At 51.6% G+C, this 26,621-nt stretch overlaps 11 protein-coding genes across 11 annotated transcripts; 4 read left to right on the plus strand and 7 right to left on the minus strand.

Moving 5' to 3' along the window:
• Nucleotides 1-583: 583 nt before the first annotated feature.
• Nucleotides 584-1,729, plus strand: N7473_011927 (mitochondrial ATPase complex subunit ATP10; the record flags this gene model as incomplete). The annotated part of the gene is made up of 2 exons (XM_057157866.1): nucleotides 584-1,020; nucleotides 1,096-1,729. The coding sequence occupies 2 exons, from the start codon at nucleotides 584-586 to the stop codon at nucleotides 1,727-1,729; spliced, it is 1,071 nt and encodes a 356-aa protein (XP_057003716.1).
• Nucleotides 1,730-2,089: 360 nt separating this feature from the next.
• N7473_011928 (putative vesicle transport v-SNARE protein Gos1) lies at nucleotides 2,090-2,925 on the minus strand (the record flags this gene model as incomplete). The annotated part of the gene is made up of 3 exons (XM_057157867.1): nucleotides 2,090-2,593; nucleotides 2,676-2,789; nucleotides 2,863-2,925. 3 exons carry the CDS (start codon nucleotides 2,923-2,925, stop codon nucleotides 2,090-2,092), a joined length of 681 nt encoding a protein of 226 aa, XP_057003717.1.
• A 209-nt stretch (nucleotides 2,926-3,134) lies between these two features.
• N7473_011929 (60S ribosomal protein uL29) lies at nucleotides 3,135-4,478 on the plus strand. Its single transcript, XM_057157868.1, has 4 exons — nucleotides 3,135-3,311; nucleotides 3,371-3,510; nucleotides 3,795-4,020; nucleotides 4,206-4,478. The coding sequence occupies exons 1-4, from the start codon at nucleotides 3,309-3,311 to the stop codon at nucleotides 4,209-4,211; spliced, it is 375 nt and encodes a 124-aa protein (XP_057003718.1). The 5' UTR covers nucleotides 3,135-3,308; the 3' UTR covers nucleotides 4,212-4,478.
• A 317-nt stretch (nucleotides 4,479-4,795) lies between these two features.
• N7473_011930 (mediator of RNA polymerase II transcription subunit 16) lies at nucleotides 4,796-8,159 on the minus strand (the record flags this gene model as incomplete). Its single annotated transcript, XM_057157869.1, has 10 exons — nucleotides 4,796-5,532; nucleotides 5,618-5,749; nucleotides 5,808-6,074; nucleotides 6,136-6,246; nucleotides 6,301-6,420; nucleotides 6,479-6,704; nucleotides 6,760-7,229; nucleotides 7,293-7,536; nucleotides 7,607-7,952; nucleotides 8,023-8,159. 10 exons carry the CDS (start codon nucleotides 8,157-8,159, stop codon nucleotides 4,796-4,798), a joined length of 2,790 nt encoding a protein of 929 aa, XP_057003719.1.
• A 1,505-nt stretch (nucleotides 8,160-9,664) lies between these two features.
• N7473_011931 (putative SIR2 family histone deacetylase (Hst4)) lies at nucleotides 9,665-11,922 on the plus strand (the record flags this gene model as incomplete). Its single annotated transcript, XM_057157870.1, has 2 exons — nucleotides 9,665-9,989; nucleotides 10,065-11,922. The coding sequence occupies 2 exons, from the start codon at nucleotides 9,665-9,667 to the stop codon at nucleotides 11,438-11,440; spliced, it is 1,701 nt and encodes a 566-aa protein (XP_057003720.1). The 3' UTR covers nucleotides 11,441-11,922.
• Nucleotides 11,923-12,042: 120 nt separating this feature from the next.
• Nucleotides 12,043-13,691, minus strand: cbfA (uncharacterized protein). Its single transcript, XM_057157871.1, has 3 exons — nucleotides 13,286-13,691; nucleotides 13,048-13,181; nucleotides 12,043-12,888 (listed from the first exon to the last, which is right to left on the minus strand). Exons 1-3 carry the CDS (start codon nucleotides 13,436-13,438, stop codon nucleotides 12,342-12,344), a joined length of 834 nt encoding a protein of 277 aa, XP_057003721.1. The 5' UTR covers nucleotides 13,439-13,691; the 3' UTR covers nucleotides 12,043-12,341.
• Nucleotides 13,692-14,171: 480 nt separating this feature from the next.
• Nucleotides 14,172-14,500, minus strand: N7473_011933 (uncharacterized protein; the record flags this gene model as incomplete). Its single annotated transcript, XM_057157872.1, has 2 exons — nucleotides 14,172-14,334; nucleotides 14,385-14,500. 2 exons carry the CDS (start codon nucleotides 14,498-14,500, stop codon nucleotides 14,172-14,174), a joined length of 279 nt encoding a protein of 92 aa, XP_057003722.1.
• A 399-nt stretch (nucleotides 14,501-14,899) lies between these two features.
• On the minus strand, nucleotides 14,900-16,658 carry N7473_011934 (GNL3/Grn1 family GTP-binding protein; the record flags this gene model as incomplete). Its single annotated transcript, XM_057157873.1, has 3 exons — nucleotides 14,900-16,390; nucleotides 16,488-16,582; nucleotides 16,646-16,658. The coding sequence occupies 3 exons, from the start codon at nucleotides 16,656-16,658 to the stop codon at nucleotides 14,900-14,902; spliced, it is 1,599 nt and encodes a 532-aa protein (XP_057003723.1).
• A 386-nt stretch (nucleotides 16,659-17,044) lies between these two features.
• N7473_011935 (HAD family hydrolase) lies at nucleotides 17,045-17,960 on the plus strand (the record flags this gene model as incomplete). Its single annotated transcript, XM_057157874.1, has 4 exons — nucleotides 17,045-17,141; nucleotides 17,212-17,233; nucleotides 17,298-17,407; nucleotides 17,479-17,960. 4 exons carry the CDS (start codon nucleotides 17,045-17,047, stop codon nucleotides 17,958-17,960), a joined length of 711 nt encoding a protein of 236 aa, XP_057003724.1.
• A 1,942-nt stretch (nucleotides 17,961-19,902) lies between these two features.
• Nucleotides 19,903-20,136, minus strand: N7473_011936 (uncharacterized protein; the record flags this gene model as incomplete). Its single annotated transcript, XM_057157875.1, has 2 exons — nucleotides 19,903-19,937; nucleotides 19,959-20,136. The coding sequence occupies 2 exons, from the start codon at nucleotides 20,134-20,136 to the stop codon at nucleotides 19,903-19,905; spliced, it is 213 nt and encodes a 70-aa protein (XP_057003725.1).
• A 2,642-nt stretch (nucleotides 20,137-22,778) lies between these two features.
• On the minus strand, nucleotides 22,779-23,132 carry N7473_011937 (uncharacterized protein; the record flags this gene model as incomplete). Its single annotated transcript, XM_057157876.1, has 1 exon — nucleotides 22,779-23,132. The coding sequence occupies one exon, from the start codon at nucleotides 23,130-23,132 to the stop codon at nucleotides 22,779-22,781; it is 354 nt and encodes a 117-aa protein (XP_057003726.1).
• Nucleotides 23,133-26,621: the final 3,489 nt, after the last annotated feature.

Here is a 26,621-nt window from a genome sequence, read left to right on the forward strand (position 1 = left end):
GACAACGCAGTTGTCAGGGTGAAGTACTGGAGCCACAGTTGAGGCACCCGTGGACGCGGCGTTGCGCGAAAACGCCGCCAAGTCACGGGACTGCCCATATAACCGAATTTGATTGAGCAACGGGATTATTAGAAATAGCGAAGACGCATCTATTTCAAGTTGGATTGCATGCTAAGACTTGCTGACTAGAAATTAAGCAAGATTACATACCTGGTTGTTGTAGGGGCTACCTGAAGACTCCATTCATACCTTCGACATATATTTCAGCAAGCGGCTTGCATGCACGGTGAACATCAATACCTAATGTATTTCATCCGTAGGGTTTAGTTCGACAATGAGGAATGTATTACATAGATTACAGCATTTGACTGAATCTCCATGTCTATCCATGATTGAAAATGCTACATCATCAGCTCTCAAAATCTGTCTGGATCATGTCCAACCCCAGGATTAGACACAGGTCATGTGACCTGAACATCCCCATTCGGGCAATTTTGAAGATCATGAAACGAACCCGGCGAAGACTGCTTTTGCCCGAACTCAACTGTCGCACCAAGACATCCTCTCACATACACCCACCAAGATGTGGAAGTCATTATTGCCAACCTACATGCTGTCTGAGCTCCCGCTCCTCCGCAGTGGCCGCTGTCTAAGCTGCCAATTCCGAAGCAACGCAGCACTTTCGCATCTCCGCGCGAAGACCTCCGCGATACGCCACTATGCCTCTACAACTGGAGCAAAAGAATCGAAGCTCGGCAATAGCACTTCCGAGGCGACAATAACCTCCCCGCCGCGCAGAGAGCCCCAGCCCGTGCGGCGCGGCACCCAGTTCCAACAAAACCCGGACATGAAGCCCCAGCCGGGGGATGCGGACTTCAAACCGCCGATGCTGGACCGTCCCATTGGAACGAACACTCCTCCAATGGCGGGCCAGAATACAGGAGTGGACAAACGTTCATTGAAGCAGAGACGAGACGAGTTTGTGGATTATGATCGGCATCTTGAGCGGCGGAAAGAATTGTACGTTCTCGTCTATTACCCCGGGCATGCGGAATTGGTACTCGAAAGCTAATCATAAGTCCAACCAATTCATAGGACTCGCCAAGTCGCCAAACCCTACTTCCGAGAATGGTCAAACCTGCGATTCCTGGAAGGTAAAACATTCCTGTCGAACCCCCGACTCTTCAAAGGCGACAAGGCCTTATACTTCCCCAACATGTCCGGCGTTACACTCGCCGAGCCAAAAGACAAGCAACACACGACATCAACCCTGTATGGCAAGATCAGTGTCGTGAAATTGTTCTCCAGCGTCTGGGCAGAGACCCAAGTAGGAACATTCACAGGCCCCACGCAGAACCCCCGACTGGCAGAGACTCTGGCCAAGAACCCGCAGTTCGCACAGATGGTGGATATCAATCTGGAAGAGAACCGGATGAAGGCGGCGCTGGTGAAGATGTTCATGTGGAGCATGCGCCGCAAGTTGCCCGAGCAGCAGCACTCTCGGTACTTCCTCGTGCAGAAGGGCTTTACCGAGACGCTCAAGGAAGCTGTCGGTATGATGAATTCCAAGGTTGGTTATGTGTACCTTGTGGATTCGGAGTGTCGTATCCGCTGGGCTGGAAGTGGTAATGCCGAGCCAGCGGAAATGGAGACACTCAACTCGGGGTTGCAGAAGCTTATTGCGGAGAGAAAGGCCATTTATGAAGCTGAAATGGCCGGCCGCAAGTAAAACAACCGAACAACAATCGGAAACCGAAGCCGACCTCCAAACAGGGCTCACGCCCCGAAGGACCACTGTATGATACGGAGTCTCCTCTCAAAAATTGGATTTGTACATAATATATAGAGAATGTGTATAATAGAAAGAACATAGACGCCACCGCAAAGCCAAGCGCAAGTATTATCTTCATTCCCGTTGTAACATGGGAGTCCTCAAGGAGATGCCCCAACCCTCAAACGCCGCAATGAAACCACAAGAAATAAAACACAGTCGCTGTACGGGCTGCAGGACGCGCAAGAGATATATGAAAATGAAAACGAAGAGCAGCGCAATGACAACGAAGGAAATCATAAGACGAGCCCAGCCCGCCTACCGGAAGAACACCAGCATCAAAAAGCAGAATCCAATAAAGCAACCCAGGATGATAGCATCTCGCCGCTTCTTGGTCCCAATCTTTCCAATCAAGTAGTTCATACCGGGTACCTGGCTGGCAGCGCCGACGATGCGCCGGTTGATGCTGGCGAGGGTTTCGCGTTGAATTCCAAAGTTCTCGTTGATGGCATATGCCTGGCTGAGCACGCCGTCCATCATATTGTGACTGTTCTCGACGCGCCCCCGCTCTTCGAGCATGTAGTCTGCCTCGGCGGCGTCGGGGTTGGATGCGCGGTAGGCATCGATGTCGGAGCGCACGTTGGAGAGTAGATTGGCGCGGTCGCGCGACTCGGCGATGGCGGATGTCAACCGTTGGAGTTCACGGCGGTGGTCGGCTAGGACCTCGCGGTGGCGGGCGAGGTTGTTCTGTTTGAGGGCGGAGGAGGTGAGGGTAGCTTCAGAGTCGAGGAGGCGGGAGAGTTGTGAGATGAGGGAGTCGCGCTGTGCGAGATTGTTAGCGCTGGTACTTCGTGGTCGCTTCTTAGGGAGTTGGACTTTGGGGGATGCCTGGTGTGTGACGTACTCGTTCAAGGAGATCTTTCAACTGGGATTCGAGCCTTAGCTCTTCCTCCGTGGGAGATGGTGGTGGCTTAGTGAGAGAGCTGAATTGTGCGTATGTATGAAAGAGCTGCTCAGTCTAGTCATAGCATTTCATGTTAGTATTGCGTATCTTGTGTATATGATCATAACCTCGGTGAGGTATTCGGTACCTGAGTTTCGAGCGATCGGGCCTGCTGTCGGAGCTGTGCCCATCCTGAACCTGTGGACGTCATGATGTCTTGATGGTAGATGGTGAAACGGAATCTATCAAAACGACACCGTCTTAATTCACTCGTTCTATCTCGCCCATTTAAACCCCGGACATGCCAGAACAAGGTCCCGCTGCCAGTCGACGTAAGTGCACCGCCAGCGAGCTAACCCAATCCGGTAAGGGGCTGGCTGCCGTGACACCTTAACACCTCGACACCTTAACACCAGGGGCCACAAAGTTTATGCCTTGAAAATCAGACATCGACACAATTTTTCAACTTTCGCCCATCATCACGTGCCCGCTTAGTGCGACCAAGTCGCTTAGCCCTAGTCCCACAACCACAATTTGGTCCATCGGACATCTTCAATTCTCAACGCCGACAACCAGCACACACAACACGCCACCATGGTATGTTCGACTACGACCGCTCCCTGTGAAACTCGCGCTGATGGAATCTACGTCTCTAGTCGTCCAAGGTCAAGGCTGTTCAGCTCTGGGGCAAGAACAAGGAGGAGCTCTCCAAGCAGCTCGAGGAGTTGAAGACCGAGCTTAACCAGCTCCGCGTCCAGAAGATCGCCAACGGCGCTTCTACCAAGACCCAGAGAATGTGCGTACAACGATAATCGACATCCCTACACCACTACACTTTATACGGATGGGTTTCTGCGACGAGCGACCGGGATTTGGGAGGAATCAAGGCAACGAACGATCACGACGAAAATTTCCACGAGACGCCCAAAATCACCGACGACACAATCGCATCGACCAACCACACATCTCTCGGGAACTACGTCGCAGAAACAGAAAAAATCCATCGCAATTCGCCTCCACGGAAAACATCGAAAATTTTCAAGATCGTACACTGACCCGTGATTTCTTTTTCATTTACAGCTCCGAAGTTCGCAAGTCGATCGCTCGCGTTCTCACCGTCATCAACGCCAACCAGCGCGCTCAGCTGCGTTTGTTCTACAAGAACAAGAAGTACATCCCTCTGGACCTCCGCCCCAAGCTCACCCGTGACCTCCGCCGCCGTCTCACCAAGTTCGAGGCTACCCGGACCACCGAGCGCCAGCGCAAGCGCCAGATCCACTTCCCCCAGCGGAAGTACGCCGTCAAGGTATGAGGAACATCCGGGCGGTGGTTGACGAGTGTGGAGTGGGTTTTGTTACCTGTCTGGATGGATGGTTTCTATCCATCCCAGATACGGAGTGTGCACTGCCTATTCTACACTCGACACAACTGCACCTTATCAAGAACGCCAGTGATCCGCAGAATATTCCGCTAACATTCGGCAATCAACAGGCTTAAGTGCAGAACTTTATCGGATCTGGAGTTTTGTGGGTGGGGAAAGACGTTGCTTGCCCTTGGACACATTAAGCAGGATGTGTGATGTGTGGACCTGAGCAGGGTCGATTTTCTCTTTTTTTTACATCCAAAAAATGGAACTTGATTGTGTATCTTAAAAAACGATGCAAATCGACTCTTGACATGACATGACACTTTAGACGTCTTTCTCGTTTCCCCCGGGCTGTGATGGTCAGTTCTGGAATTGCTGTACGGTGAATGAGTAGAGGCTGTATAAAATGGTGTACCCCGACTCTTCGATGCCTTGAATTTTCTTTCCCCTGGTCCATTTGGTCTAGACTTGTCTTGACAATGGATTGTCGTATACTATGGGGGTCCCCGTGGCGGGCTCCTAGTTGTGCCTACCTATCCGTCCAAGGATACACACCCTCAATTAAGGGCTATGCAAGAGGTGATCTCTATATCGTGTCACCACACCTATTATCGTAACATTCTCCCATGAAATAGTCACAAAGATTCCGTAACTGGTCATAAACTAACTGTTCTATTACTGTCTACCAAAAGTAAACCCTACCCCAACCCGGGGCCTACCTACCCTGACCACCCTCAACACCAGGCTCAGGAACCTCCATAACCCACGCACCACCACAAGCACAAGCCCTCAACAAATTAAGCCGATGCATCATCTTCGTCCAAGGCCCTGTCCTAGGCCTTCCTCCATCCCCAGAAACCTCACAACAACGCACACACCGCCGTCTCCTCAAAATTTGCGCACCACCACCACCACTACCACCCGAAGCATCCCCTCCAGGCGCCACAGGCCTTAACGGAATTTTCATCAAAATATCAACATCCTTCCTCTTCCGATACGCCGCCGTCCGCGGATCATTCCCAAACCCAAGCCAAGTATAATCACCAAGCACGATATCCTTCCGATTAATCTCCGCTCGAATCGAAGGCACAGTTTGACTGAGCAGTGTTTCCACAGCGGAAATGAGCACGGGCGGAATACGCGCGTTAACGAGGAGTTCTTTCTCGGGACTTGGTCGTTCGGCGTCGCCGAAGCCGGAGCCTTGGTAGGCGTGTTTGACGGCGGAGTCGACGCCTGCGAGGAATTTTTCGTAGATGTCTACTCGCACCGGAGAGGTTTCGAGGGCTTGGCATATGTCGATGTAGTAGAAGCGGGATTCGGGTTCGAGCATGGCGGGGTTTAGTTGTTCGAAGCCGTTGCGGACGCCGCGGAGGCCGCGGCAGATGAAGCGCATGAAGGCGCGGGACATGCTGGAGAGGAGGATGAGGAGGGGGAGGGATGTTGTTGTTTTCACTGGACAAGGAGAGGAGGGGTTTTAGTTGAGAACTGGGGATGATAGATAGAAGAGATAAAGGGGTTTGGGATGTATGAGACTTACGCTTTTGAGTGAATGCTTCCGAGTCATGTAGGACACTTTCGAAATCGTCTGCTAGATCGAAGATCTCGCTTAGGATGTAATGGGAGAAATCGAGAGCCCATCTCGTGTTTCCGAGGAGGGCATGTAGAATTCCTAGAGGTGATATTAACACTTGACGGTACAATTGATATTAACTTAGATCCTAGCTTACCTGAATCATGTGCCTCGGCGGGCACGTTCTTGCTGTTCTGGAAATAGGCTGCATAGAGCACTGAAGAATGTCGGAGCTGCAGGATAGCCCAAGAAATAGCCGAGGAAAGATTTCGGGGATGGCTTCTTCCCTTGAAGCCCAGACTCGCTTGTAGGCTCAATGCTCGCGGGATATATGCATGCGTCAAAAGCTTTTCCTGTTCGACAGTGAAGTTGCAGTTGACCGACAATGCACGATATACTTCGCCGAGGAATGTGGATTGGTTTTCTGTCGACACTGTTAGAAGATTGTTCGGCTGCCCATCTCGGTGGATTGTGTCATAAATTACCAGGAGAAAGCTGGCCCAGGACGATCATCAGAATGTCGTCAGTGTTGGCATCACTGCCAGAGCCTCGACTGAAAGCCAGAGTCAATGCCGCAATCGCGGCGGAGAATTTACCTGTAAGTACCTGGTCAGACTTGATCCCGGTGGATGGCGATAGAAATTGCATACTCTCATCGTATAGACCACCACTGGATCCAAACGTATGTTCCATCCATCTCAATCGAGGCTGTCCTTCGCTGTCTAGTGCCACTGCAGCGCAGGAGTTTGGAGAGAACGCGATAGCAAGTCCTATATAAATCAACTTTAGATTCTGTGAAACGAGCCTTGGTTCTAAGCGGGGACATACCTGGTGTATCCATTGGGTATTGGAATCCCGCCTGGGCCAAGCAGTTGACCGTGTTGGCATCGTCCAATCCATTGAACATGGTCATGGTCTTTGTCTCGTAGAAGGTAACAGAACTATCATCATGAGTGAGTGCCAGGGCAGGAGCCGTAACATGCTCCATCAGGTCCACCGAGATAATATATTTATGCAGATGAATGTCTTCAAGTCGACGCATCTCAATTTTCGGCTATCAGGATTATTAGTATATTTCACCACAAGAAAATGTAATATTTGTATCATACCTTAGCCTGTGCGTTAATCTTTTTTGATGCAACCTCGTCGAACTTGGGGTGAAATGTCTGCTGTGCCGAATCTAATTGCCATCGAACAATCACACTGAGAGGGCCTTGCTGGTCTGGATGTTCTGGAGTGGCATGGAGGGGTTTGGAGAAGACTCCCAGAATCCAAGGACTAGTGGTAGTTGGGCCCGTAGGACTATCAACCTGTCCTGGGATGACTTGGAGGTGAGTCAATGTGTAGACAGAGTTTGGGAATGGCAATGGGTGATCTGAGTGCTCTTCAGAACCGGGGTTGACGTTGAAGATGCAGCTCGGCATATCAATTTTGTAATGGAGGAGGCGGAGGGAAGGGATCGGCCATTTATTAGGGCTTCTGATCGCGGCGGGGTCCCATTTGTTGGGATTCCAAGAGACTTCCACTCGGTATAGGCACATCTTCTGGCATACAGAGTACGTGGCCAGCAAAATGGTTCCTAGGTGGGATCTATTAGCCATTCCATGTATGTCAAGGTCTGGAGAAACCGTGAGAGACCAACCTTGTGTGGCGACCATGGCTGCATGTGTCAATAACCGATCTGAATATCCGGTATTTTTTAGTTCTGCAGGGACTTCTGCCCACTTGCCATCCATATTTTGGTACATCAGTTTAATCTGGCCTGCTCGGGTGACAGAAATGAGTGAACTTTTCCCGGCAGGATGAGAGGGATGGGTTGGGCGCCATCGGAATGGTGAATATGCCCATCTGTTGTTCAATTTTGCTGCCTGTTGGAAAGCATGAACCTATTTGGAACCTGTCAATACATAATTCCGATCATCTAGGGGCTTATCAGCGTCGAGTAGCAGAACATACCTGACGACCAGGGTTGAGCCACATCAGACCGACAATCTGATTACTATCATCACTGGAGTCATACGTTGCCTGACGCAGGCCTGTAATATTATTCAAGGCCATAAAGACCGAATATATAGATACTCGCCCCAGGCAGTCGACCACAGCCAGCTCCGACCCGGCATCATTCCAGGAAAGATGGACCAGCTGATTGCCACCGTGAGCTTCAGTGACTGGTCCCAGTGGAAACTCATCACTCAAGACCCATTTTCCATTTGAGGAACGAGATTGAAGGTTCCGCACAAATACTCGAACTCCATCGGAGGCGATGTAAGCTATGCCTCCTAGCCGGGACCAGGCCACCTTTCTGCGAAGGGGCAGACATGATTAGTTTTGGATGATAAGATTATCAAAAGATACATCAGATAGTCACTTACTGGCGACAACCCAGCAGGCGCATCTCGTCGAGACATTGGGCCAGCCCTTTGGTGGGCGGGGCGGGTGCCGGGGGTAACCCCAGATCCAAGGAATGGGCCTCACCGAAGAGGTCGTCGACATTGATAGCGTCCTCCATGATCAATGGCATTTCTCAGACTTGGAAAAGGTCCACTATAGAGGATCTAGCTATCATGCAGAGGGCCACTGGAGCCCACCCTGCATGGCAGAGGGGATCAATGCTGGGAATGTCGATATCTTGCGGGGACCGTTGTCGGTGTTGATATGGCGAGGACCGGGATCAATAAGCGTAGCCAGGGACCGACCACAGTGATCCCAATTGACCCTCACAGGCAAGGGCTGCGTAAGGTTTGAGATCTATAGTGAGGAGATTGAGACTGTTTCCTCAAGGTAGACTGATGATGATGTACAGATCCGATTGGTATTGATCGACTTTGAAGCATCACACTGCTGCTGCCCATTTTGGGTGGTGACCCTCCCCGTGACTCTCCCGTGACTCGGCCGGGCTTTTACTGCTGACTCAGCGAGATTCGGGCGGGTCCAAGTAACCTACTTAGCACGTGACTATCATGGTAGCCCTGCCAACCAGTTCTGTCCAATCAAGAGTGACTATAAGACCCACATCCAGTTAGGCCAATCAGCAGTCTGCAACATGAAAACTGCCGGGCGAAGCACAAAGCAACGCAGTGAAAACACAAGAGCCGCCCGACAAACAAACCACAGCCAAAAAATCAATGAAAATGCAGACCAGAAATAGAAATCTTTCAATCGATGGCTGGAAATGTAAAACAAATGGAAATCCGAAGTATATCTCCTATAATAATCTATATATGCATCTCATTCAACCAGGCTCCAAGATCCCCGAGACTTGATCCTCCCCAATCTCCGAAACACTGTCATATTCCTAGTCCCGTCCCGAGCCCCAGCAGTTCGATGTGCCTGTGCATCAAAACAAGCGCGCATCATCGAGTCCCCGCCGGAGGAGTAGTAGTACTGTCGTAGTGAGCACATACCAACAACCAACATCAACTGGCCCATCCCGGGCCATTTTCTCTTAATCAAATCTCCGTGATCTTCTTTTCCTTCGCAACAACCACATTCCACAACTGCTCCCCGCTCCCAACTACCAGTACGACTCTTCCGTCCCAAAATAAAGAGAGGAAGGGAATTTTTTCGTGGTTCTCGACGGGCCCGTGTTCCATTTCCTTTTTTTCCCTTCCCCTACCCCATCTTTTCGCTATTTCCTGATACTCCCTCAGTATCATCGAGCACCGACAGCTGACCTCATCGTCTGCTGCTGCAACTTCTCCCTTTTCTACCCTCTTCCCCTTCTTCATTCTACCACCAACCTCCCAACCTCTCGCTGTCTCCTGAATTCTCTCCATTGATCGTGTGCATGATTCTAAAATCTCTACATGATTCTCTCTGTCTCAATTACTCCGATCTGTGTGTTCTGAAGAGCGGCCTGATCCCTTCCATCCGCACTCCCTTCTGGCCCCCCCTCTTCCGATTTTGTCCAGCTGTTCCAATTCCCCTAGGGCGGGCATCACCCAACCCTTTTTTTCTCTTTCCTCCTACCACTTCGTCCTACTTCCAAGACGGAGACTCACAACCCTCTCCGTCATGGAACCTCTAGATCCTAATGATCTGTCTGACACCTCGGAGCTCACGGAGCTGAGCTCCGCGCCCCCGTCACTGCGGTCATCGCCTGAACGGTACCTGACGCCGTCATCTCAGGACTCTGAGGATTCGACGCGCCAAGACTGCCCGCCTCCCGCGAAGAAGCGGAGACGCAATCCCCTGCCCAAAGAACGCACCACGCAGTATCTGTATCTGTCCAAGTCTTCCTATGAGCAACCAGATCAGGTGAAATTGCTCGTCGACACTCTCCGCCACCAAAAGGACATTGTCGCTATCACCGGTGCGGGCATCTCCACATCGGCGGGTAGTAAGTTTTTCACCCATTTTGCCCCGATACCCGAGTTTCACCTCGTCCAAAACCTAAGCTAACAGCCCTGGATAGTTCCCGATTTCCGCTCCACCGATGGTTTATTTAAGTCTTTGCAGAAGAAGCACAACCTCAGGGCTTCTGGAAAGCTGCTGTTCGATGCTGCTGTCTATCAAGATGATGCCCTAACTGGCCCCTTCCATGAATTGGTGCGGTCGCTGTCGGTTGAGGCGGCCAAGTGCCAGCCTACCAAATTTCACGAAATGCTGGCCAGTCTCGGCAAGGAGAACCGGCTCAAGCGATTGTATACCCAGAACATCGACGGCCTCGAAACTTCCATGAAGCCCCTAGAGACCGAGATCCCCCTCAGCGTCAAGGGTCGCTGGCCTGTCACAATCCAACTCCACGGCAGTATCACCAAGATGGTCTGCCAAAAGTGTCGTTATCTCAAGAACCTAGATCCAGAGCAGTTCTGTGAAGCTGACCCGCCCGATTGTGACGAATGTGCGGACAACGACAAGGCTCGCTTTGTAGCTGGTCAACGGAGTCACGGCGTCGGGCGTATGCGCCCGCGGATCGTCCTCTATAACGAACACAACCCCGACGAGGAGGCGATCACCTCCGTCATGAATGCCGATATCAAGTCCCGCCCTCGCGTTCTAGTGGTTGCTGGTACGAGTTTGAAGATTCCCGGTGTTCGACGTCTTGTAAAGAGTTTGTGTACGGTTATTCGTAGCCGCAAGGACGGCGTGACTATGTTTATCAACAACGAGCCGCCCGCCGGCAAGGAGTTTGACAACTGTTTCGATCTGATTGTACAAGGTTCTACGGACGAGGTAGCCGATCTAGTCAAGCTCAAGAGCTGGCAGGACCCGGAGCCATACGCCATGCCGCTGCCAGAGCCTGTCTTTGGAATCAAGCCTGCCTCCGACGAGGAGCTCTCCGCATCAGACTCCGAGCAGAAGGTGGCTGTGGTTATCACCTCCACACCGAAGAAGCGTCCTCGCAGCGACACTGGCTTGATGACACCTTCTTCCTCTCACGACGAGAAACCCGTGGTTAAGAAGCTCACCCAACGAAAGATCATCAACCCAGCCAGCAGCGGTAAGAGTATCAACAGCTTACTCAAGAGTTCGGACAGCAAGCCGACCGCACCAGCCAAGGGTGGCCGCAAGCCTGCGGCGAAACCCGCCGTTCCCAGGAAGCGTGCTACCAAGCCCAAGACAGCACCTGCGGCTATGAAGCCGATTTCCTCCTTCGCCACCGTCAGCAAGGCAAACAAGGTCACCGTCACTGTCGACAAGAATTCTGACCCGGCCAAGCTAACGCGCTCTCTGCCACTTGGTGCTGCTCGAGGCAATGGCTCGGCCAAACCAGGTCCTCTCTTCCCTGGACTCAAAGCCGGCGTGGAAACACACCAATTCGAGGAAGCCACCACCGGATCTTCCTAATCTTTACATCTTCTTCGACTCTGATCGACTTTTTATTCTTCTTCCACCCTCTATTTTTCTCAGCGTCATCGGATGCATAATGAATGGCGCCCTGGTGTTGACCTTCTTCTCCCACCTTCGCTGTGGGGTTTTCCTTCTTAGACCGCTCTTTTCGTCCACCGGGACCAGCTGAGCGGTCCTTTTTTATTTTACCATTCATCCGTCCTTCGCGAAGATACCAACGATAGACTACGGATTAGTTGCATGAGGTGGCGTTGGCGTTTTCAGTCTGGAGGTCACTTGACTTGTTTTATTTATGTTTACCGGGTGCATTAGGTAGCCGTGGGATGTTCTCATGATGTGCTGCTGTTGCTGTGGAGCTAGCATATCCTACTCAGGTGGTGCTTTTCTTCGGGCATCGGGGTTGTGGGAGATGCCTGTTCCTTTTTATTGTATGCATTACGAGGTAGTCTTCGTCTGTGACAATACATGTGAGCTCGAATGCTCCGATTTTCTCTAGTTGATCTGGATACATTTTCTCGTAAGTTTGAAGTGAGGCATGTATGTGTCGTATACTCGCTTCGGCACCCACGATCACGATCGATCCATTCATGTTATACAGGAGAGATATAGGCTTTCACTTGGCCATCCAGGCCCAGGTCAAGTTCAATGCCCAGCAGTCACCTTTCTCGCTATAGTTAGGCATATCTACACCGTTCATATACTGACAAATAGATAATCCAGCCTTCAAAGCAAAATGCATGAATCAATTCGTCATTATGTATATCCACCTCTATAGCAACGGCGAAGCTCTCCAAAGACTTCGCCCACAGTGCCAAAAGACATCACCACCAAGTCCAAACAAGACACACCCAGACCCAACAACCCTCACATCTCAACAATCCCTCTCCCTCGGGCTTCTTTATCCAAGTTCCAGATCATCCCGCAGCTGACTCGCAGGCCCATCATCATCATCCGTCTCATCAGCATCAGGATCCATCCGTCTAGGCGCCGCATCCAAATCCTCCACCCGATCAACATCCTCATCACCCCTACGCCCATCATCTTCCTCGTCCTCCTCATCGTCCTCCTCGCTCTCCCCCTCTTCCTCTTCCTCTTCAGCCTCCTCCTCCTCATCCTCCTCCTGCGTCTCATCCCCATCAACCTGCGCGCTAGCAGCACCGACCTCATCACCATCACGCTTCACCCGCTTCGCAGGGTTATCCACCATCTCGACATCCTCGTCTTCGCCGCGAGATGCAGAGCCACCCGCTGCAGCGGTGGAATCACCCTCCCCGGCATTACCGTTGGCATCTGTCTTCTTGGTCTTGCGCTTGCCGGCTTTGATTTCCGTGAAGGCTTCGAGTTCTTGTTCGAGGCGAGGGCGGAAGGAGTCGAATTCTAGTTCGGAGAGGGCGTTGAAGACGTCTGCGGGGGCGACGGTACGTTTGAGGGTTGCGTCGTTGGCGCTAGGGGAGGGAGGAGATGGGTTAGCTTGGGGTTGATTCTTTGTTGGAATCGTAGATGGGGTAGGTTGTAGAATTCCTTTGTCCATTCGATCAAGGACGTATGACATTGTAGGTGTAGAAAGGCAATAGGCGTGATTGAACTGGCTGGAGTGTACGTACTGTGACGAGAGGTAGGAGATAAAAACGGTAGCTGCCTTCTGGATAGCCAGGACTGCATCCTTTTGAATCGTCGTGTTGGGCGGGAGCACCGCTTTCGCCAGTCGGATTGTCAGTGAGCGAGGGAGGAGGTAGTCCTATACATCGAAGAGAGGATTCATGTCAGTCTGCTGCCTCCAAAACAATACCTCATTCTTTTTTTCTTCCGAAAGACTCGAGGCAAGGGTATAAACCTGCTCACATCAACGCTGACGCCCAACTCTGCCCGCGCCTTGATCTGCTGCTCCGTCGCGGTAATGGGCTTGTCGACGGTACTCTGCGCTTGCGGGGATAGCTGTGACGGCTCATCTGTTTCAGCCGGTGTCACCGAGGAAGTAGATTTGCGTGGTGGCATGGTGATTTGGCTGTGGAGTGGACGTTGTGTCCTTTTTTTTGGGCTGGTCGAGCCTGACTTTGTAGGTAGTGATGTGGATCAATCGTGGCTGTTGGTTTCTTGGGATTGGAATTGAATATATGTCGCACTGGATCTGTGCCCAGGTCGGGCAGGGATTAGGTAGTCCCCGATAGTCGCTGGGATTGTATTGACTTGGTGTGTTGAGTTGTGAGGTGGTTAGATGGGTGGCGGGTTGATGAGAACGCGAAATCCGTGACGCGAGTTGCAGGTTCGGGGGAGCGCGGTGTGGGGACTGCAACTAGAATACTGTACTCCGTATAGGGACTATCATAAATCACCTCTAACATTAGACACAGAAACTGCATTTGGCTAATCCACATACGAAAGGGCCTTCGCAAGTAGTAGATTAGTACATTGACTTCTAGAATAACCCTTTGTGAAATGCCCATGTATGTATTGATATACACCCATTATAAGAAACCAATACCCTACAGTCAATATCACAGCCCCCCTCTAACCATTGAGTCAACGACATAGCCAACAGACACGTATTATCTTCATCTCCAAGTCTCGCATCAACCTTAAAAGTCCACATCCCACTCCTCAAAAACACCGTAGGAATCTGGAAATCCAGTAATACGTCGCCGCGGCCGGTACTCGGTAGGTAGTCAGTCTGGGCGCCACTGGCATCGCGAATTACGAGATGTGCTAAATCATTGACGGGCGTTGTTTTTCATGGTATTGTAAGGGACCTTGGGTCCTCGTAGCGACCATCCGGGTAGATGACAGAGCCGCTCACTGTGAGGGTTGCGTCGACGAGGCCCTTGTCGTAGAGTGCGAGGGTGTTAGTAGATTCGGGTAGATAGCCGCGTAGGTAGACGAAAAAGACGCGGTCGCTTTGCGATGTTAGGAGGATGGCATTAAGTGTTGTATTAGGGGATCTTACGCGATGATAGGCGTTGGCGCAATCTCGAGGAACTCGACATTAAAGAGTTGATCTTGTTTAGGTACAATGTCGTATGTTGCATCGTTGTGACCGCGGACTATGTCTCTTCGGACCATGATGTCTCTATGGAAGTCTAGATGGCTTACGGTGGGGGAGTGAGAAAGGATTCATCAGATAGTCAGTAAATGAATGTTGGCTTTATTTCAAGTGGCTGCTTACTAGTCTGCGACTAGAAACGTGCCAGGGCTCATAAGCCTATCACAGCAGGTAGAATAGGAATAGTTGTCATGAATTCGCTACTTCTCTCATAGATAGAGTATGGAAAAATGCCTGAACTGCGACAAGGACAAACGACAAAGAAACAATGACAGAAAACAAAAAAAGACCATCCATCATCCAGGAAGATTAAACGCCCACTTTTTGGTATCCATGAATTCTAAAACGAGAACGGAGGACTTCGTAACAGGAGCAGTGACGCGGGGGTCTCGCAACATCCAGTAGCAGACGACCTCTTTTTACTCGGCCATCTCCTCGTCATCACCCTCGCCATTACCCCAAAGGCCCTCGATCTGGAATTCCTTGGCCCACTCCGTAACAACCTGCACATTGTCCACAGGACCGGTGGAAGGCTCCGCAGTCTCAGCCGCAGACCCGGCAACGGGCAGGACAGGGGCATTAGCCCAGCCCTGGATGCGGCCGTCGCGCCAGTCGTTGATGACGGTCATCGCGGCGCTCTCGACATTGGGGACACCACGCTTGCCGAGACGACCGCGCTTACGGGCTACCTGGACCAGGAAATCGGTGGTCTTGTCACCGGTCGGGAAGAGGGTGGTGATGCCGTACACCTCAAGCATCTTGTTAATCAGGGCCTCCGAGGACGAAAGACGCTTGATCAGCAGGTTGACAGCGGCAACGGGGTCCTCGATCTGCTTGGGAGGGATGGCGTTGAGGAGGACCAGACGGGCCTGCTCGTTCTCCTTGGACTTCTTGGTCTTGCCGGCAGCGCTGGGGAAGACGATACCGGGGGAGTCGATCAGCTTGAGCTTGTTGTCGAGCTTGACGCTGCGCAAAGAGGTGGTGACACCAGCCTCGGCACCTGTAGGGCAAGCATTGCTGGAGCCCTTGTTGAGACGAGCGGTCAGGGCGTTGATCACGGAGGACTTGCCGACGTTGGGGTAGCCGATGACACCGACGGAGATGGATCGCTTCAATTGCTTGCTGTGGGCGTAGGACTTGAGCGCGCGGAAGAGGGTCTCCGAGGTACCCTTGACGGACAATTGCTTGTGGTCGAAGCTGTGGGCATTGGGGGCGCCATTGGAAGCCTTCAGTGGGAGGGTAGGGAAGTAACGGCGCAGGTGAATCAACCAGGCCTTGAGAACTGGTGGAGGAACGAGATCGATCTTGTTCAGGATGAGAATCAGACGCTTGTTACCAGCGTCGGCAGCCATGATCTCCCGCTCAATCTCCTTCGACCGGGTGCCTTCGGGGTCGCGTGCATCGAGCACGTACAACACCACATCAGCTGCATCCGTAACCGTCTTGAAAACCTTGTCGAATTGACGCCGTGAGCTCTCCTTGGTAGTGTTCTGTGCGCTGCCAAGCGTGGCAGCGTCCTCGAATGTCACACCGCCCTCCTCTTCGTCCTCATCCATCTCATCGTCGTCGTCCTCGTCCATCTCCTCGTCCTCGCTCTCGTTCTCGTCGTCGTACTCCTGAGCACGAGCCCGGGCAGAAGCAAGCAGCGCAGCCATGGGGTTTGAGTCGTCGCCATCGGCGTCCATATCATCGTCCAGCAAATCACCCTCCATAATCTCGACGGCGGCCTGGGGGCCACCTGAAGTCTGCTTGGCCTCGACCTTGCGAGCGCGGGCCTCCTCACGCATGCGCTCTTGCTCCTCGGCCTTCAGACGCTTCTTCTCTTCAATGTCATGGAGGAGCTTATCCTTGAACGGGAAAAGGTTGGGGATACCCGGGTCCTTCTTAATCTTAGACCGCCATTCGGGGTTCTGTGTAAAGAGGAAAAGAAGTGTAAGTATCGCTTCCAGGTGCAGAAATTTGCCAGGCAAATATTCCAGGGGATAAAAAGATGTATGGTTCAATTACCTTCTTCGCAAGCTTCTTCTGCTTCCTTTGCTTCGCAACAGCAGCCTTCTCAATCTTGTGTCTCAAGCGAACGGGAACCCGCTTAGAACTTTTGCCTGTGAGACGTTAGAAGCATGATCCAAGAGTCCAATACTCTTTCAGTGAGGTAGGAGACTTACCGAGCTTGGTCATTTTGCCTGTATACCTGTTCTCACTGACTAGAGACGAAAAAGGGCACACCGGGACAGTGTCTAGTGCTCCGCAAACTTGAGTCGAAAAAGTTGAGCGCCAAGATTTCGATAAGCGGATAAACACTAATGCCGATCACCGATCCGCGGCGGCGGGACCACTACGCCATTCGGTAGGGGAACCGCCTCAGATTAGAGAGACTGGAAATCATCTTTCTCGTTCATTCCCTTTCTTCTAATCACATAGACATAGATTTCTTTCTTTTGGCTTCTTCTGATTACGCTTCATACACTACAATTATCACATCTGCTGTTCGACCTCTTTCTCGAACTCTCTCTTCTCAACACCAATCTCTCCGATTCATCTCCCCGCAGAACCCCTCCCCCGCCATGTCTGCGACAGAAACATTCTCTGCCCCTGCAGAGGTACACACCTTTGATGGCCTTCTCTCTGATTTTGATGGTACCATTGTTGACTCTACAGATGGTATGACAATCTCTACTCATGGCTACAATCCCCATTGCGACACAGAGGCTAACTATATTTTCCCGAACAGCAATCGTGAAGCACTGGCACCAGTGAGTCAATCGCCAACAATTGCCGATATCTACACAAAATGAATTTCCCTAATACTCCAGCCAGAATCGGTGCCGAACTGGGCGTCGACCCCAAGACTATCCTAGCCACCTCCCACGGTCGTCGCAGCATTGATGTTATGGGACTATACGACAAGACCAAGGCCAACTGGGACTGTACGCTTTCACTCCCTCTCACGCCTGCCCGAACCATCCGGCCTATATGTCTTCTAACACCTTTCTGATAGACGTCAACTACATCGAAGGCCGCATCCCCCAAACGTGGGGCTCCGACGCCGTCGAAATCCCCGGCGGCCGCGACCTCCTCAACGCCCTCGACAGCTCCTCCGCGAAATGGGGTGTCGTGACATCCGGTACTCGCGCCCTGATTGACGGCTGGCTCGGCGTTCTGGGCCTCACACACCCGAAGTACCTCGTCGTCGCCGAGGACGTCGAGCTGGGCAAGCCGGACCCCCGGTGCTACCAGCTCGGAGCGAAGAAGATCGGACTAGAGGGCTCGACGAATATTGTCGTGCTGGAGGATGCGCCGAGTGGAATCAAGGCTGGTAAGGCGGCGGGATACAAGGTGATTGCACTGGCTACGACGCATTCTATCGCGAAGATCCGGGAAGCTGGCGCAGACTGGATTGTTGAGGACTTGCGCAGCGTCTCGGTCAAGGGTGTTGTGGATGGGCAGGTTCAGATTGAGATTCGGAATGCGCTGCAATAGGTATAGAGTGGTTTTGGGGTTGTATTGGGGATACAGATGCAGGGACCAGGGAGATTGGGTTGCTGCTGAGTGAGTTGTACAGCAGGAGATGATGCTTTTGGCTTGAGATAAGCGTGCGCAGCAGGTTGCACAGCAGCTGTGCTGTTTCTTTTTGGCATGTTACCGAGTCTCTGGACGTTGGTATCTCTCAACACTTGCACAGTACCTACATTTTCTATCTATGGTCTCTCTCGTGGACGATATTGCACAGTACCCTACTTGGCCTTGCCTTCTTTATCTTGTGCTTTCGGCTTGATTCTGTGTCAACACTTCTGAACATACTATACAGGCTAAAGCGAGCACAATTCATGATAGAGAACAAGCCCCCTACAGATGGCCACTTCGAATTGCGAGGTTGGGTTTCCTCAGCCTTCGTAAAATGTTCTTCCCCTACACAGACCCTAGAATATCTCTTAGTTAGGAACTCGCATCACTCACCTCTAACCAAACCTACGATGTATTTCATTCCAACCCGTCAGGTCAGAGGGTAGCACGACGACTACGCCCTTCACACACCGGGGACCGACCCTTCAATGCCTCCCGAGATCAAGCCCGAGCTCGTCCGACTCTATACATCTCCACACCCTGCCAATAACATCCTCCAACACCGTCACGAACACGATTCAGCTGAAAGAAATGCAGTCCTCACAAAGGGCGCGCTGAATCCCTCCTACCCTCATAGGCAAGAGTCCCGTCCCAACCGGACACCCCGACAGACGTAATTCTACAAATGCCGCATAATCATAGCCATGCTATACTATATATGCCATAGTACTTACTACTCCGCACATGATGACGACGTGTCAGCCCTGGACCCTGGACCCTGGACCCTGGACTCTACTGTACGTGATACTAGACCAGGGTCCGACTAAGGCTCGGAGTTTCTTCGCCGTGAGTCAATTTCAATCGAGACCCTTGAAACAACGTCGCGGGCGAGGAGTCGGGTGGCGCGCAGCAGCAGCAGCAACAGCAACAGCAGCAGCAGCAGCAGGGGCCATGATCCTTGCAGGATGGACCACCAGTGGCGGTTGCCCGATTGCTATGGATGGGGAATTGGTCGTGGCCAGTTGCTGTAGCTCTGGAGTGTTGTTAATGCTTACTACATACATACAGTACTGGATGTACTGTATGTATGTGCAGCAGTATCTAGCTGCAACGTCTAGCCAAGCAAACCCACCCGGCAACCAACCAACCCCGGCCAATTGCTGCGAACAGCAGTTCATGCAAATTTGGCCACAGCTGCACGCGGGTCCAGTCCAAGGAACAATTTTGCCAGGATCCATCCCCCGATGTTAAGATCTAGACGTGTTGCGAGAGACCATATGACAAAGTAGAGAGGGGGACTTGTGACACTGTCTGAGGCAAAGGGCGAGTGCAGTACAGCTACCAAACAAAGCGAGCAAGCTGCATCGTGCACCCGGTTTTCTGCACGGCTGCAACTGTGACAGGGCGCGAGCTCACGAGGGGGATTACCTTTGGCAAGGGAGCGTATTGTCCGATTGACATTAACTAATCGCAACTTGATATTCGTTGCAGATCTAGATCAAGCTGCCGAGTATGTAGTACAAGACAGGGCTACTGGTCCGGCCGAGAAAGCCGGAGACAAGTTGGGACTAGCTTGCCCAGGTCACATCAAGGGCTGAACAGCCGCCGGGTGGGAAAGAGAGGTAGATGCATGCGATCAAGCTTCCTCTATAGGATTGCTGCAGCGAGTCCCGGTGTGCAAATCCTGCAAGGGGGGTATCTGGGTACCTTGTCAGATCCAGTGCGCGGGTCAGAGCTCGCATCACGATCCAAGAGCCCGGGAAACAGCTTGGGACTGGGATGAGTGCTCGTGAGTCCAAGCAGCACGAATGAGAGGAGGCTAACTCCTCTCGATCGTGCTTGATTCAAAGGTCCCAACTTAGTCCTGGGGATATGTGACGGCGAGAGTGGCGGCTATGCAATATCAGCACGTACATGAAGACTCGAGGCCGAGATACTGATAGGGCGAGTACGGCGGCCGAGTTGTGCTTTTCTTTTCTTTTTCCTTCTTGTTGCAGCTGGCCCTGGTTCCGATCTCGACCACAGCATCGGGACGTGCTGGATCGAACGGTACGACAGCAACCCTCCCCTGATCCTCGCGCGATGCATGCATGATGGTGCTCCCGACAGTGGCGTGGCGGGTCTTTCTCCTCTTGCCTGTTTCAGAGCAGCAGAAAAGAAAGAAACCCTGGGTCGATCATTTCAAGCTGTTACATGCAGACCCTTCAAGTCTCAAGACCAGATTACCTTGTCCCCGTTGAAGGATTCCTTGCACTTCGCCCAAGCCCTGAATTGGCAACTATTGGTCCACGTCCTTGACAAATAACTTAGCGTCCTGTGTCATAATTTCTGCCTGCAGGATGGATTCTGGGCATCACGCACCGCCACAGATTAAGCTTGAAAGTTGCCGTGCCACACCAAGTAGAAGGGGGAGATCGTCAGGCAGAATCGATACTGGAGAAGGTGTAGGTTCAGGCCCTGAACTACAACAGCATACCAGTCACATTTCGAGGGCCATTTGTGGCTTCGATGCGTCTCTAGACCTGCTAGACGGGACATGTCTCTCAGCCTCAGTCAGCCACCATCTTCCTTCTCACTCCTTTCTTCTCTCTTGCCAGCGAGAACAGTCTGCCAGTCTGGGTACACCGAAACTCTCCGAGTCCGCTCTTGCATCGCATGAGCATTGAGCGCAGGGGGGTGGTTACTCGTCCTGACGAGTCAGGGTCCACCTGCAGAGCCACCAGGCTTGAAGGCTTATGAGTCTATGACACAATGTCTGGAGATCCAGGGGGTGTACTCCAGGTGTTACGCGGGGACCTAGAGGATCTCCTCATTCTCTGGTGGGACGTCGATCTTCAGATCCCCTTGGGTTCAGCCATATGCCCAGGCACCAAGCCAAGCCCAGCGCGCTTGAGACACACGATCTAAGGAGAGGGGGAGGGGGGGGCAGATAGTGGAGAGAAGTGATGGAGCGACAGGAAGACGAAAAAAAAAAAAGGTACTATACAGTTCTGTGGCTTCCGTCACACGTCGATCAGTAAGTAACCCGAAAAATCGGGGAATTTTCTGGTGATGATGATGGTGTGTGCTTCTTCTGTTGTCAGTTTTTTTGCCGATAGAAATACATACCATACAAGTGTTACTGTTTAGTGTGCTGTATGGTATGTATACGGAGGTTTAGAGGTGTGTATATTTGAGAAACAGTGTATTAGAAATGATTTGAGATTTTGTTTCGTTCCGGCACAACGGTTCACGCCAGATCGAATCAATAGTCGGATGGAGGCTAAGGGATCCGTGCGAGGCGTTGCAGATCTCTCCAAGTTGAAGCATTGCTCAATCAACCAATGAGGGAGGGATATTTCACCCATCACCTTTTGGCGGGTGAAGGACGGAGAATAGGAGGGATTACACAAGGCACGGAGAAACAAAAGGAGAGCACTAAAATCATAAAATGGGGGGAACTTGACCAAGTCGAGTTAGGCCCAAAATTGGACTGTCACTGTCGATCATTTCGTGCTTGGCCTTGAACTACAGTACGATTGACTAACTCCTGACTGATTTGCACCCCAGTTTCTGACATCGTGAGAGTATTATTCAACTTAACGTTAGTTACCAGTATTACGGAGATGACGGAGATCATAGTCGGCCCCGTTCCGGGTGCAATTGGTCCCATGCGCGCCATATCCAAGTCTAACTAAGTATCCTGGACCATCCCGTCTTGGACTGGCGTTATCCATAGTCAATACTAGTAGATCTAGTAAATCTACTCCTCTGTGGCACTGTGCATCACATGGGGGAATTCCACGAACATGTGGGCAAGGCGAAGGAACTCGAGCTTCTCGGATGATTCTCGGCTTGGCTGAAACCAATAGTTAGAGTGTAACTATCGACGCCTGATACAGTAGTTTTTCCCACAACTGTTCCGTTCCCTCTTTTCTTGGTTCTCGCCATGTGCGCTGTGGATGCGGTGGAGACCACCTCCATAGCTGCCGACCCAGAAGAACTGTGTTTCCAGTTTCCACGGTCCAAAATGAACAGAGTCAAATAGACAGGAACGCAACTCGTGATTGGCGGCCCCGATAAGCGCCTTGATGCACGTGAAGCTTTTCAGTTCATCACGAAAACCTTGGCTGGTGATGACGGTGGTGATGACATGACACACGATCAGCACCGCATAACCACCAGGCCAGACGCGGCATTTTTGGGGGTTTCTACCTGACAGTGACAGACCGTATCGTATGTCTAACAAGGTCCTCACTTATTCAGATCCACGATCGCCCGTACAGGATAACAAGGTTTGTCGGGTGCAGAAGCACGCCACGTTGTAGGACGATTGACGTGAGTGCGGAGCCTGAACTGCCCTAGTCTGTAGATCCCGTCTCCAGCCTACACAGAAGTACGTAGCGGTTCGTCCGGAGAACTCAGTCGTGGTCCATGTCCCACGCTATTAGGCCCCCATTGTCAATCCTCTCATTGCTGGGCCGGCCACGCTACGCAATGACAATTACATATCTCCGGCGATTGAGCGAAAGAAGGCTGATTGGGGGGTCCCTGCTCTCCACTTGCAGGTCCCCAGAGTAGATCCTCACTGTCTCAAGAAAGGGGATCGCCCGGAAATCTTGAAGCGTTGGACATCCCTGCCGCAGTCGAGTCAGATCCTGTGCTCAACAGGGCAATGTGCTTCGTCGATCACTGCGCGAAGTGGGATGAATACTTGGATAGAGGGGTGCCACGCCTGGGGCTTGGGCAGAGAAGTTAGAGAACGAGAGCGAGAGTTTCTTCCGGTGGTCCGGAAGTGTTCTTCTGATTAGCCTGCTCGTGGCGATGTGGATAGCCAGTATCTATGGAGTACGGAGACGCCTTGGGACGATTTTTGAGAGCCAGGGCGGGGACAGAGGGCGTCCGTACGACGGTATCAAAGTTTTTGAGATAGGCATGTGTTTCTGGAACGAGAAGGACCCCATAACTTAGGGTTTGCCAGCAGGGATCGCCTGTGAAACGTTTTGGCTTCGATGGCATGACTCGTTGTCCGGAGTCTGGATGCTCCTTCAAGAACATCATCCTGCGTGGCGGCGTAGAGGAGGCATTGGTACCCTTGGCAAAAGGCATCTCCCCTCACTTTCAGGAACAGCTGGGGATTTTTGGGCGTATGTACTCCGTATGCTTTAGTCTGAAGAATGGGGAGGAGAAGATGGAGTATGCAGGTGTCAAAAAAGATCATCCGGTAAGAACGATGTAGTAGATTTTGTAGTTTGAATGTCTGCGATGCTGCAGATTCGAGCGTTTTGGCGCCTCAAGCTTAGAAGGCATTTGATACGGGTGGTGCAGTACTGTGCAGCAGACACTGGCAGCCTCAGCGGCAGCTTGTTCCAGAGCCAGATTCTCCGGTCAGTCTCGCAGCAAAGCTCTGGGCAGGTCAAGATCTGTACTTTCCGAGTCACCCGGAGGACAGCTGCAAGCTCGGACGTGCGCGCCTGCAAGTTGAGGATCAGGAGATCCCCCGAATCCAAACAGCTTCGATCCTCCGATCCTCTGATCTCCCGATCGTCTGGGGAAAAGAGATGTTTCCGAGTCCTGCCTAAATCGGCGGAGAGCCAACGAGTTGACGAGGAAAACGAAGCAAAGGGGGTGGATTTGAGGCGTCAGCCTCGTGATCCGCGGTGCATGGAGCCTCTCTGACCAGGACGTTTAGCGCCGCGACCAGGGCCAACCAGGGTCTCGGGAGGCGGTGCGAATGGGTGTATCGTTCAACAATGACTGGAGCCTGTTCTGAGTCCTGACTGCTAGTGAGGAATTGTGATTACTCCAGTTCTCCAAGCCTCGAGGCGGATTTGTGGATTTGTGGATTTTCTCTCACTCGGAGAAAGAAGCAGAAAACAAAGCTCGGCAGATCCTGAATGATCGACATGATCGGTTGACTATTGATGTTTAGCTGGTCTTGGCGGGGACCTGCCCATGTCTGCCTCGCTAGCATGTTTTTGGGGGAGAAGAGTGGGTCTTGAGGCTTGAGAGGGGGCTGCCACAGCTCGAATAACAAACTCGCAGGGCCAGCTTCAGATCTCAATAGTGCGTTGACGACATCGTCAGGGTGCATTATCGTGAGAATTGGTTCCCCTCTCCCCTTTCCAGCTCCCATCCAATTTGTCACGTGGAGGACATGCTGTCTCCGCCAAGCACTGGAGAGACTCGAGACTCGAGAGGCACGGTTATAGTGTAGTGAATGAAGTAGTACAAATCGAGTACCGGGGAGCATAGTCCGATCACCCGACCCAACAGGCTGGTCCGGGATGAGGAAATATCTCGAAACACTGGCAAAGAGCCTGTCTTGGCTGTGTGGATGCGCCCTTTCGTCCTGCAAGTCTGCATGGCCAAGTATCTCTGCTTCGTATCTCCAGTACTCTGTATACTGTACTCTGTACTCAGGACCACCAAGCTGATGGCAGCCCATGTTCAAAAGTTGAACTAAGAGCCTTTGAAGAGAAGGATTTGCGGGGCTTATCTTGGCAGACAAGTCAAAAGCAGTAGTTGCATTCTTATCTGGTTGTCTCGTCAAAAAGTATCGCGTCTCTAATCTCGATTACTTCGGGGTTTATACGTGTGTCACAATCTCTATGAAGCTACATTCTATGCAGAATACTGTCGGAGATAGCACTACGTATTTCAATACTACTCTAGAATCTAAAAGCTGTGATCCAGTCTCTTCGATACCTCGTTACTGGGGTACCATTTCATCCCTTGTAATGATTCTTGGCTCCACGATGAGCCACTTTGGGGGATCAGACATGGCGCTAATGCAGGAACTGTCCAACAGGCGGCTGGTTCGGTCTGGAGCGGACATGGTATTTTTTGATACCGGATGTTCTCAAATTTACCCAGATAAGTTCCAAGTGTATCCTTGAGTTCTTCCCGTTCATGCAGGATTCGAGTATCAACTCGGATAGGCTGGATAAACAGAATGGGCATTTCTTCAGGCTTCGATGGGTACAATTTACTTTTCGGAGTACATATGTAGATATCGCCATACAAGCCTGACTCGTGAAAAAGACCCACGGAACGCTACCCGTCGAGGTTATCATTCCTCCACACTGGAACCATGGATCGTTTGTTTACTTGGAAACCTTGTGCCTGACTAAAATGCATGGTCACGGGTGTCCCTTATTCTTCCTATCTAATTTAGCGCCAAGCCCCCTTTTGAATAGACAGAATGGCTGTAGATTAACTAAGATTAACTACTTGTTCTTCACCAGCCAAAATCTGAACAAATTTAACTATTGATTTAGGTTGACATCCACTCCAGTAGTGTACGGGGAACAAATCATGAAATTCTCCTATATGGAGAAATACAGAGCGTAAGATATAAAATACCGTGGCCTTGCAAAATACGTCCATACGTCAATACCGAGTTCAGGCTGGGCAGCGCATCATTGTGGAGCCTAAACCTCAAACAGCGGTTGATCGGACCCTCTCTGCTGATTGGTGCCAGCGATTCATTTTGGATCTCTCCATTTTTGTTGCTAAGGGCTTGCCGATAGACCCCGATACTCGGGGAGGAGAAAAGTCCACTTTTTTGAAGAAAATCTGTCATGGTGATTAGCTGTGGTCTCCCAGTCTTTAACTTAGTTGTCTACCCTAAATGGGATGTTGTTCAGAATTCCCCAAACTATATTCAAGGTTTTTATACTTCTGCTATGTACTGGATACCCTGTTTATGCTCTATACATGATGTCCTACGAACTAGCGCTGTCAAGACTTATGTGCAGTACACGCTCACCAGTCCGTTCAAGGGCCCAGGCCAGATCGGAATTTTCACTCTGGACCCCCGATGAGGTGTGTGGATATCCGTGTGTGTGACCTTTCGCAGCCCGCATCAAGCAGTTGCAAGACCGCCGAGTACCTCCGGCAGCCAGCAAGGCCGCCACCCCCTAGAAACCGCGCGGGTGGTAGCGCGGACTCCACGAAGTTAGCAAGTGGGGAGGGGGGTTATATTCGGTTTTTCAGCCCAGTTGAGGGCCCATCACGAGAAAACGGGGGAAATACGAGTGCAAAGGAGAGTTTGGAACCTTGTGGTTCTAGTATTACGGACATATATTACCTATTACCGCCTGCTGGGTGGGACCGGAACTTCATGACTGTCTTTGACTGGTGGTTGGAGACGATCGCTTGGCCTTGTGCCGTGTGAAATGCTCGAGCGCCGGCTTAACTTCCGTCAATACCGGCACCTGGCGGTTCACGAACACGAGTAATGAGCTGTGCCGGATAGTGGTGGATCGTATAGATTAAACAGAGGAGTGGCGTACGAAGCGTTGGCTGTAGATGGCGTGGAAGCTAACAAGAGGATTGTTTAAAGGGAAATTCAGAAAAAAGATAGTAGAAAATAGTATCATAGTCTAAGATAATGAGATATCTGTTCTGCTGTGTACCTGAATAAAATAAAAATACGTGTACCAGATCGTACCAGATCTCGTACCGCAGCTCCCCCAGTCTTTGCGTACCGCCCCTTACCAGTTACCACAACACCACCATACGCCAATGCTCCGGAATTCATTTTCGACCCTCCTCCTCTGGCTGAGCCCCGATCGCTGCTCCATCACTCCATCA

This window comes from Penicillium subrubescens (assembly GCF_028828155.1).
Source record: "Penicillium subrubescens strain IBT 31985 chromosome Unknown utg000010l_segment0_segment0, whole genome shotgun sequence".
Classification (NCBI taxonomy): domain Eukaryota; kingdom Fungi; phylum Ascomycota; class Eurotiomycetes; order Eurotiales; family Aspergillaceae; genus Penicillium; species Penicillium subrubescens.

Bases quoted from the DNA above. Each gene is read 5' to 3' on its own strand.
- cbfA (XM_057157871.1), bottom strand. From the start codon at position 13,438: ATGCCACCACGCAAATCTACTTCCTCGGTGACACCGGCTGAAACAGAT. The intron at 13,182-13,285 runs GTGAGCAGGTTT...TTCGATGTATAG, and splicing joins AGTTGGGCGTCAGCGTTGAT to GACTACCTCCTCCCTCGCTC. The intron at 12,889-13,047 runs GTACGTACACTC...TCCCTCCCCTAG, and splicing joins ATCTCCTACCTCTCGTCACA to CGCCAACGACGCAACCCTCA.
- N7473_011929 (XM_057157868.1), top strand. The intron at 3,511-3,794 runs GTGCGTACAACG...TTTCATTTACAG, and splicing joins TCTACCAAGACCCAGAGAAT to CTCCGAAGTTCGCAAGTCGA.